The sequence below is a fragment of the Corylus avellana genome, chromosome ca1, assembly GCF_901000735.1.
Source record: "Corylus avellana chromosome ca1, CavTom2PMs-1.0".
Lineage (NCBI taxonomy): Eukaryota > Viridiplantae > Streptophyta > Magnoliopsida > Fagales > Betulaceae > Corylus > Corylus avellana.
In genome coordinates, this window is record NC_081541.1 from 6211960 (window position 1) to 6222581 (window position 10622).

General features: G+C 36.4%; 2 protein-coding genes across 4 annotated transcripts in view; one reads left to right on the top strand and one right to left on the bottom strand.

Moving 5' to 3' along the window:
* The first annotated feature begins 2067 nt into the window (after positions 1-2067).
* LOC132184941 (sulfate transporter 1.3-like) lies at positions 2068-8679 on the top strand. 3 transcript variants are annotated; one of them, XM_059598736.1, is made up of 16 exons: positions 2068-2302; positions 2436-2530; positions 3853-3994; positions 4308-4667; positions 4769-4817; positions 4922-5129; positions 5289-5463; positions 5613-5678; positions 5766-5879; positions 5991-6107; positions 6213-6339; positions 6685-6971; positions 7066-7256; positions 7691-7776; positions 7860-7936; positions 8106-8679. In XM_059598736.1, the coding sequence occupies exons 4-16, from the start codon at positions 4323-4325 to the stop codon at positions 8247-8249; spliced, it is 1986 nt and encodes a 661-aa protein (XP_059454719.1). In that variant the 5' UTR covers positions 2068-2302; positions 2436-2530; positions 3853-3994; positions 4308-4322; the 3' UTR covers positions 8250-8679. The 3 variants fall into 3 exon arrangements, with proteins under 3 accessions (XP_059454719.1, XP_059454735.1, XP_059454727.1); XM_059598752.1 differs by lacking the exons at positions 2068-2302; positions 2436-2530 and adding an exon at positions 3557-3727; XM_059598744.1 differs by lacking the exons at positions 2068-2302; positions 2436-2530 and adding an exon at positions 3557-3697.
* A 1752-nt stretch (positions 8680-10431) lies between these two features.
* LOC132170646 (uncharacterized) overlaps positions 10432-10622 on the bottom strand; it is a 4504-nt gene continuing 4313 nt past the window's right edge. Inside the window, exon 2 of the mRNA XM_059581741.1 lies at positions 10432-10606. Within this exon, the coding sequence (XP_059437724.1) occupies positions 10432-10606 (175 nt within the window). The remainder of the gene's footprint in view (positions 10607-10622) is intronic.

The window sequence follows — 10622 nt, forward strand, 5'->3', positions numbered from 1 at the left end:
CGCCGGTCCAACCCAACTGGAAAACGCAAACCCAACCTCAAAATCAGATTCTAATGCTTCAAAAATCGATTCTAATGCATCAAAACTTATTTTTTTGATTTAAAACTAAATCTTAGAGGGGAAGGTTAACCCTTTAGGGGACTTTAGGGATTTTATTACCCTAAAAGGATCTACCAAATCTCTCTTTCTCTATTAAATGATAAGAATAAGGAAGAAGGAAGAATAAGAAATGGGAGAGGAGCTGTCGGCAGGAAGGAAGAAATGAGAGAGAAGAAGAAATTGAAGGAAGAAGAAAGAAATAAGGAAAAATCTAGTGTTTTAAGCTGTATGATAGTTTTGTGCATTTTTTGTACTTTAGGTGACCACTTTTGTGCTATAATTGCATTGAAGTTAAATTCTTGTTCTTTTATTCATTTCCTTAATTTCTATTACATCTCCAACATACTTGAGAATGGAAAACAAAGACACAAATGAAATACGTTAGGGCATATGTATGAAATGAAAGGGCTTATGACAATGACAAAGCCAAGATCCATAAACACGTTTGTTCCAAACGATTATCTTTTTGGCAAACCATTTGATCCATTGAAAAAAAGAAAGAAAAAAAAAAAGGAATATATTTGGTTGTGGGCGATGTGGGATGGTTGACTACTCCACGGTAGAGTACTCGTAGAAAGGCCACGTACAAAAGTTAAAACCATTCGTCAAAGTTCCGTTTTTTAAGTATAATACTAATATTTTAGAACATTCCCAATGGAAAAGCCAAATGTTACTTTTATTTAAAATGACTCTTCAAATATTTGAAAAACTCCCTACATTAGATTAGTTAAAAGAAAATGTAAATGTAGATATCTGATTGAAAGAGCTAAAAAAAAAGCTAAATGTAGCAGCACTTTTCAAGGGAGCTATTTTATTTTTCATTGTTTCTCTCACCTGTTTTCTCTTTTTCTCAAATCTTTTCATACTTTTTCTCTGCATGTTCTCTTTTTCCCAAAACTTTTCCCATTTTTCGTCACATGTCCTCTTTTTCTCAAAACTTTTCTTACTTTTAAAAATATTTTAATAGAATAGATAGAAATATAGCTATTCGGATATAGAGACATTTAAAAATGGCTTAGCTAAACTAGATAAAAGTGAATTTTGAGAAGCCATTTTACATAAAAATATGGTTCTTTCATTGAGAGTGCTCTTATATAATTACAGAAAATAATGCAAAAATATATATAGGATATATTTGTTAATGCGTGTTGATTTTCTCAAAATATATATATATATATATATATATATATATAAATTCATAGTGATTATAACCATGATTTGACCCTACATAGTAAGGTGTAACACAGAAGCACTCAATTGGTCAATTTAAATTCATTTATCACATTTATATTATTCAAACTGATATGAGTAATTTCTGATATTAATCACTTAAAAAAAAAAAAAAAAAAACTAAAGTATAAGCCATTTAAAGCACAATAATCTCATTGATGACCATAATCACAGATCACTCCTCGTTTTGCAAATAATCCCATTGGTTACAACAAATTCCAACACACTACTGTATTTATATTTTATACCCTCTTTTTATTTTCCCTATTCTAAATCAATGCCACCGCCGTCGAAGTTTGAAAGTTCTCTCTCTCTCTCTCTCACCCCCACCACGTAACGAACCTGGCGGTCAACACGTCCCGATTCAAACCTACCCTACGTGTGCATCTATGTCAAACTTGTGGGGTCCACCGAAGGCATTGACCCAACAGTTGTAATTTCTAAAAGTAGGGGCTAAGAACAAAGCAAGCGCAGCGCAGGTGGTGGTTGGGCTCACGACCTCGTCATTGACTCCGAACTATCTCAAACAATTGAACAAAGTTGGGATTTGTTGTACGATGCATGCTCGATCAAATTCATTGCAATTAGTACTGCTAATAACCACTTCCCTGAATAGAGCATTTGATTTTTTTTTTTTTTTGCTAAATTATACGGGAGAGAGATTGGTGCATATTTTCAGGGCAAACAAACAGACAGAACTTTCTGGTTTCCTTATTTTTTTGGGTTTGTTTTTTTCTGGGGTCTATATTTACTGAGGGAGCTTTTTTCCTTTATGTGACAGAGTGGTAAAGTAGAGCATTAGGAAGAGTTCAGAAGCGATATCAGATTCATTGCATCTAGACGGAATTCACTCTGTTTTCTTAATCTTCTTCTTTTCTCGGATTTTGGTGTACATAAATTCAGAATTGAATTTTGCATTAAATAATTGATCTTTTCAGAAACATGAGGACCATCTAGTGTGGGGAAGGAAAAGGTGAGGTGGTAACCGATTTTGGGCATCACATTTTGTATATCTGACATGATATTATTATAAGAAGTTCTTTTTGCTTTTTTCTTCTTTTCTTATTAGTTGTTGTTGTTCTTCTTTATCTTTTTCGTGGCTACAGAGGATATGGGCTAAAAGTGACAGGGGACCTCTTTGTCTTAGGTGTAATCGAATCACCCACTATCAACGGCTTGCACGAGAAGCGTACGACAGAAGGTAAGGGTGGACTCGATCTTAGCCTTTATTCTCCAGAATTTGCAGAAAAGAAGAAAAAATATCTCTGGGTTTTGATTCTTCATCAGTTGTTTATGAGTCTACACCTTGTATGTACTGAGAGGGAGAAAAAGGCTTAGATTGGCTGCATTCTTCCCCTAGCTTGTAAAAATGGGTTTCTTTTGGTTTTGGTGGCAATGTAGACCCAAATGTGAAATGACCCAAAAGTCCCCCAGGTGAAAATAAGGAAACAATTTGAGGGGGAAGGGTCAAACAAACCTCTTATACTTATATATTTAAATAAAATTATTTATATTTTATAGTGGATTTGGCATGTGGGTGGGTATAAGTTATAACCATCTAAATTGCTAACTTCGATCATTATGGAAGTCAATTTGGCTCTTAAGGTATTTCAAAGGTTAGCATTGAACTTGAATGATAACCAAGTTTTATCATTTTCAATCCATTTTGGGAATAGAATATTTTTTCTATGACACTAAATTAAAGTAAGAGTGCTTGGATGCTGCTTATTTGATGTCAGTGTCAAGCAAAAATAACAATGAGTCCAATATCTATTCTGTAGCAGTTTTATTGGATTCTTCATATATAACAAAGGCGCTGTTTATATTGACAACTTGGCCTCTTCTCTCAAGAAATTTGATGCACATTTGTGTCTAGTTGTTTGATTAGGTTGCTTTCTTGTCCATACAATTTTCTTAGAAGATTTTTCTGTAAAGCAAATTAGGCCACAGGTTAAAGTCAGATTCTAACAGAGGTTTATATCAAAATGGGTCCATGCAGAAGACATTAGACCTCACCCAATCTTTGATTTAGGACACCAGTAAGGCTTCAACTTCTCCTTTCTGTCACTGGTTGTGATAGACCGGAATTGCATTTTGCTTACACTTTATTGACTTTCAAATTCTTAAGCAACTACACCACTTGAGTGAGGGGGTTCTTTCACTTGAAGAACCAAACCTCCTTTCCCTTCTAAACGAAATATATATATATATATATATATATATATATATATATATAAAGAAAAGAAGGGGGATTGAGAGACACAGAGGTGGATGTGCTTCTAGTTTTCTATCTGCTGCCATCTGTGCTTGGAAGTCAATACCTTCTCAAGCAACATATTTTATTCCATGAGCACTACAATTATGGAAGGTATGATTACCTGCTTACATCTATCACCAGGTACCAAAAACTTCCATGGGTCGGCTAAAAAAAAATAGCGTGTCACTTTGCTGCTTATCATGTACATGACATGTATGAGATCCGGATTCATTCACCTAATTGTTTTTATGGTTTCTCTGTTTCAGCTTGAAAAGTTTGACCCGATATCCTTGAAGAACTTATATAAGCAAGAGCTCCCAAATATCTTCCACATCAAGACAAGAAGGCTGTACATTTGAAACATCGAGTGTCCAAAGCCTTCTGCTTTCATCTATTTTCTTTGTTGAGGTTAAATATCCTCAGCTATTACTTGTTACTAATATGCCTGTCTATTATTTGAATTGAACATGTGTTTACTCAGAACAATGTTAAAGAAGCATAAGCCCTGTAGGGTGGTTGATTCTTGAACTTTAAAGCTTTGAAGTTAGAAGGTGTTATTAATGCATTTTGCATGTACAAGATACTATATATATATATATATATTACATGTAGTTTAGTGCAGTAGTCTTAAGCTTTTCCTCCATTGCTTTTGTTCTCATTTAGGTTGTCATGATTTTGATGGTTCTGGTCATGATCTTTTTATGCTTTTCCTTCGCTATAGGTGAAGTAATTGTCTATGCCTTCAATGGATCGTTCAACTGATGAGAAACTTGAAACAAAAGAGATGGACATCAGAAGTCTGTCATCCTCCGGCCATCAGGCACAGAACACACCATACATTCACAAGGTGGGAGTTCCTCCGAAGCAAAACCTCTTCAAGGAATTCAAATCTACCGTGAAAGAAACACTCTTTTCCGATGATCCTTTTCGTCCCTTCAAGGATCAAACTGGGTCTCGAAAGTTCATTCTAGGCATGCAGACCATTTTCCCCATACTTGAGTGGGGGAGAAGCTACAGCCTAACTAAATTTAGAGGGGATCTTATTGCAGGACTCACGATTGCAAGTCTCTGCATTCCTCAGGTAAATTTGCTGCCTATATATAACTTAGATAAAGAAACAGAAAATCCATAAAATTTACCCTGTTTATACAGTTCTAATAATTCATATGACTGCTAATGTAGGACATTGGATATGCAAAGCTTGCAAATTTGGCCCCTCAGTATGGACTCTGTAAGTTTCTGTACTACCTATGAGCACAATCTGTTGCCTATATCTACGCTCCTAGGATTTGTGATAAGGCTTCTTTGTGTTGTGTTATCTCTAAATCCTTACAGATTCCAGCTTCGTCCCACCATTGATTTATGCCTTCATGGGTAGTTCAAGAGATATAGCCATAGGACCTGTGGCAGTGGTATCTCTCTTGCTGGGGACCCTTCTTCAGAATGAGATCGACCCAACCAAAAATCCAATAGAATATCGGCGGCTTGCATTCACAGCTACTTTTTTTGCAGGAATCACTCAAGCCACCCTAGGCTTTTTAAGGTAATTAAATACCATATCTTCACTAGTCACAAAGAGAGTTTTTGTCTTAATTAAGTATTATTTCATTTGCATGCATGCTTCTTTTCAGCACTTTGAAGGCTTCCTGCTAATCTGTGCACTATGATTATATTATGATGGTTTTGGTTTTGGTTTTGTCAGGTTGGGATTCTTGATTGACTTCTTATCCCATGCTGCCATTGTCGGTTTTATGGGTGGAGCTGCCATCACGATTGCCCTGCAACAGCTAAAGGGTTTTCTTGGCATAGTGAAGTTCACAAAGAAATCTGATATTGTCTCTGTAATGATATCAGTATGGGGATCAGTCAATCATGGAGTAAGATCTCTCTTTTCCCTGTCTCCCTCAGTTTTTTTTTTTTTGGTTCCCGTATTCAATCTTCTAAAAAGGATCTACAATAACATTTAAGTCCAAAGTAAAAATAAACTTCAAGCCCAGGTACTGAATTTATATCACACATTTTGCAGTGGAACTGGCAGACTATACTTATCGGAGCAAGCTTTTTAAGTTTTCTTCTATTTGCTAAATACATAGTAAGTACTCCTAATACTATTGCTATTGACCTAAAATGTTGAAGGCTTGCGAGTTATTTTCTGATTCTGACATATTTTGGGGAGCAGGGAAAAAGGAACAAAAAGTTCTTCTGGGTGCCTGCAATTGCTCCATTGATATCTGTTATTCTGTCCACCTTTTTTGTGTATATAACCCGTGCAGACAAGGATGGCGTTGCAATTGTAAGCTCTTTAGTCATTCATCTCCTCTTGTTTTTAAGGACAATATAGTTGTAGTGATAGGAATGGTACTGGCTGTGTAATGACACTAACAAGTTCTATTGATATGTGAAGGTGAAACATATAGATAAAGGAATTAATCCCCCATCGTTGAATGAAATATATTTCAGTGGTAAATATCTTGGGAAAGGTTTCAGGATCGGTGTTGTGGCTGGTATGATAGCACTGACGGTGAGCCATAGCATAACCCGCCTCCTCTCATCAAGAGATTTGATCATTCATTATTGTATTTGAGCTAATTTTCTTGTCTTTCTCTTGTTGGGGCAATTCTATCAGGAAGCCACAGCAATTGGTAGAACATTTGCAGCCATGAAGGACTATCAACTTGATGGAAACAAAGAAATGGTGGCACTAGGAGCAATGAATATTGTTGGTTCGATGACTTCCTGCTATGTGGCAACAGGTGAGAAGGAAGCACAGACTAAGTCGTGTAAACCTAGCTATTTCCAAATGATGATGCTTGTTAAATGATGGGAACAAAGATTCATGTCTGACAAGAGTTAATTCCCATCCTTTGTCACAAAATAATATGTAGCTATCCTTCTTATCACATCACTTCAAAGCATGGTTAGTTTATATGCATAAAACCACGCCAAAAATTTGAATTTTAACAACCAGATGATTGAATATGATGCTCCCTGACACATGGAACCCCTAAATGACTGATGGGTAGAAGTACATATGACTAAGTAGCATGGAAATTATTACTATTCTCCTATGACTGATTATATCCCCTCTTTACTTGCAGGTTCGTTCTCTCGGTCAGCTGTGAATTACATGGCAGGCTGCCGAACTGCAGTTTCTAACATTGTGATGTCCTGCGTTGTATTCCTAACCTTGGAATTCATCACACCACTTTTTAAGTACACACCGAATGCCATTCTTTCTGCCATCATCATATCTGCTGTGATCAACCTAGTCGACTTTCAGGCAGCAATTCTGATATGGAAGATTGATAAATTTGATTTTGTAGCTTGTTTTGGAGCCTTCTTTGGTGTAATTTTTGCCTCTGTTGAGATAGGCCTCTTAATTGCAGTAAGAATTACAATGACTACCTAAATTCATTAATGTAGAATTAATGTGATTGGTCTTAAGTGACTTAAATCTTCTTCATTGTGTGTTGTGGCAGGTCTCTATATCCTTTGCTAAAATCCTCTTACAAGTTACCAGGCCAAGGACTGCAACTCTAGGGAAGATACCTGGGACATCTGTGTACAGAAACATCCAACAATATCCAGAAGCAACTAAAGTTCCAGGCGTTCTGATTGTGAGGGTGGATTCTGCAATTTACTTTTCCAACTCCAATTACATTAAAGAGAGGTAGAGACTAGAGATGCTCTGTCTCTTGTACTAAGTGCATACCATTCTCCCTCTTAAATATGGAACTCAATGCAACCAATCTTATGACTCCTTTTGCATCTAGGCAGTTTCCAACAATTACTGAACTTCTAGTGAATATGGGAAGTAAGAGCAAAGAATGGAAAGAATATAGAGGATCTAGAATGGATGAGGAAGACTTTAGGCTTTGAATATTTTCATTAATGGTTGTTCTGCAATGACTAAGTTCAAAGAATGAAACTGGAAGTACTGTGATTGAGCTGTTTCTGTGGCCAATTAGATGTTTTGTACTTATATTTTGGTATGGCGCATTTTGGGTTCTAATCTTGATATATTTTGCCTCCATATGAAGAAAACTAGAAATTTAGAGTAACTATGAAGTTTTTAGAATATGCTCAAATTCAATTGTCTTACAGGATATTAAGGTGGTTGGCAGATGAGGAAGAAAATCTAAAAGCAGAGTACCTACCAAGAATCCAGTTTCTGATAGTTGAGATGTCCCGTAAGCAATTTTTATTTTACCAAGACTCTAAACTCAATATTTCATCCAGACTCATTTTTAATGTTGTTTTGTGTTAATTGCAGCCGTTACTGACATTGACACCAGTGGCATTCATGCCCTTGAAGAACTACATGGGAGTCTCCAAAAGAGAGATATGCAGGTAGATGCATGTTCATGCTAAAATCATCTTTTGTCATATATAGTCTACTTAATCAGTAAAATTTGAAAGTGGCAACATCATACACTTGCTTAGAAACAATTCATATATAGTATATATACTATTACCTGTTACTCAATTGCCTCACCAGAAGTTTCCATGCGTTTCGCAGCTCATTCTGGCAAATCCTGGGCCAGTGGTGATTGACAAGCTCCATGCTTCCAAATTTGCAAACTTGATTGGGGAGAACAAAATCTTCCTCACGGTTGCTGACGCGGTCTCATCCTGTGCTCCAAAGTTGGCTGAAGAAGCTTGAGAAAGATGGATTGTTGCTGCATGAGAGAAATGAGAAGCATAATTAAGTAAACTGTAATATAAACCAACAGTGTGCGAGTAGAAGGGGAGAAGAGGTCTAATGGTGGATGGTGACGAGGTCATTATAAAAGTGGTCAAGTGGGTTTCTCTGTGATCCTAATCCATGGATAAAAGAAAAGAAAAGGTGCACAATTGTGCACTCAAAAACCAATAAGCTTGTGTAATTTACAGAAACGTCCCATCTTTCTGTGTGTACTAGAGGAATTTTGTTTTCTTCGAGTGGATATATATGAATGCAGAATTTTCTTTTTCACTAGGAATAAAGAAGTGTCTAAGAGTGGTGGATCAAAATTTTCTTATTGGTCTTTCTTTTTTGAACATCATAATGAGGCATTTGAAAAATGTATCTGAATAAAACTGCCTTTACATCTTTTTGTAGGCCAGCTTTCATGATTGACCAAAAAGACAAGCTTTCTTGACATGCACTAGCTTATTATATTCTCTGAGAAATATATAAAGCGCGGACTCAGCAGGAGACCTCCAAGGGATTTCACCACTCAGAATACAACCGATTTAATTCCAAACTTTGAACATGAGGTAGATTGATCATGTAAAAATATATAGTAAAATATAAAATAATGCAGAAATAGCAGAAGCAAAAGAGAGATAAAAGAGACAATTAATTTTAGGGTAGTTCAGCCTTAAAGGCCGTCGTTCACTACTATGAAGTGCCCTTATGGCTACATCTTTATTGCATTCAACTGCTTATTATTGTCTTGCTATGTAAAAGGTATTTTACAGAGAAGATAAGGTGTGGTAAATAATGTAAGGTAGACCAAATAAGGTATGAAATTTATGATAGGCCTATAAAGAAACTAAATCAAGGCTTAATATGGAAAAATAGCATAACATATAAAAAATATTCTAACACCCCCTTGAGTTTGGAAAGAGAATGAATTGATTTATTTTATTTTATTTTTTTAAACTGGATGAGTGTGAGCTTGTCGTTCAGAACCATTGATGAAGCAAATAATTATATTGTGTGGCACTCGTAGAAAATTTGATGTGAGCTCAGATGATCTAAAATTGCACAAATACACCGATCTGGGGTTGAAAAACCAAATTTGGTCTTTGTTTTGCCGAGACTATATATATATGGTGGCGGCGCATGGATGTACGACTGGTGACGTATGGAGGATCTGTTGGTGTCGATGCTTCCATAGATTGAGAGATTTGTACTTTGAAAACTTGATTTTGGCTTTAGATTTTTAAAATCGATTTTGAGGAAGGCTGAGAAAATACTGACAGCGGTAGCGATAACATGTGGACTAGAGCATATGGACTCCTAATTTTTGTCAAGTGCAAAGAAGCATTTGGTGTGCACTGCTTTCACACCAAATAAATGCTTAAATGAGAAAAAATTGCACGGACAGCAAAAGAAAGATTATGAGAGATATCAAGAAAACAGTGACTCTGATAACATGTAGAAATATATAATAAAATATAAAATGCACGAGAAATAGCGAGAGAGAAAAAAGACAAGAAATTTTGGATTGGTTTAGTCTTATAGGCCGGCCTCCGTCCACACTATAAAGTGTCTTTATGGCTACATCTTTATTGTATTCAACTATTTATTATTGTTTTACAATTTATGGTATTTATAGAGAAGCTAAGATATGATAAAAGGCAACATAGGCTAAATAAATTAAAGTAGCTAGGGAATTTATGATAAGCCTAAAATAAACTAAATAAAGGCTAGCTTAATTAAGATGTAAAATAGCTTGAGATAGAAAATATTCTAATATGAAAAATATTCTAACAGATGATAAAATTGAAAATGGAATAAGACATTTATAAAGAAGCTATGACCAGGATATATACTAGACGACGTGTCACGGGGCAAATTTTTCGCACCAAACAAGCCACGTGATGGCCCTTAGCAAAGCACCAAGCAGTGCCAAGGCAGCCAACACACCAACAGAGGTTAGGGAAGGGTAATCACAACACAACAGAATTTTACAGGAGCAACACCTCCCAACTTTTACACTCAACCAAACCGGATGTACAAAGACAATGACCAGGGCCCTTACAACACAATGGAACCCTTAGCCACAATATGAATTCAGCCACCAAGGCTTACAATAGGAAATCACATGCACTCATGTTTCCTCACAGCAGCTCCCTCACAAGACTCCCTCACAATGTAGCTTCCAGCTTCCTCGAATGAGAGCCCCAACAGCCCTCTTATAGCCACCAGGAGGGAGAGCTTTGCTGCTGTGGGCTGCCACCTGGCTGCAACCCACAGCATGGTGCAACAAGGTCACTTCCAGCAGCAACCTGCCACCTGGATCGTGCTCCCTGGTCCATTTGAATT

Bases quoted from the DNA above. Each gene is read 5' to 3' on its own strand.
- LOC132184941 (XM_059598736.1), top strand. From the start codon at position 4,323: ATGCCTTCAATGGATCGTTCAACTGATGAGAAACTTGAAACAAAAGAG. The intron at 4,668-4,768 runs GTAAATTTGCTG...CTGCTAATGTAG, and splicing joins CAAGTCTCTGCATTCCTCAG to GACATTGGATATGCAAAGCT. The intron at 4,818-4,921 runs GTAAGTTTCTGT...AAATCCTTACAG, and splicing joins GGCCCCTCAGTATGGACTCT to ATTCCAGCTTCGTCCCACCA.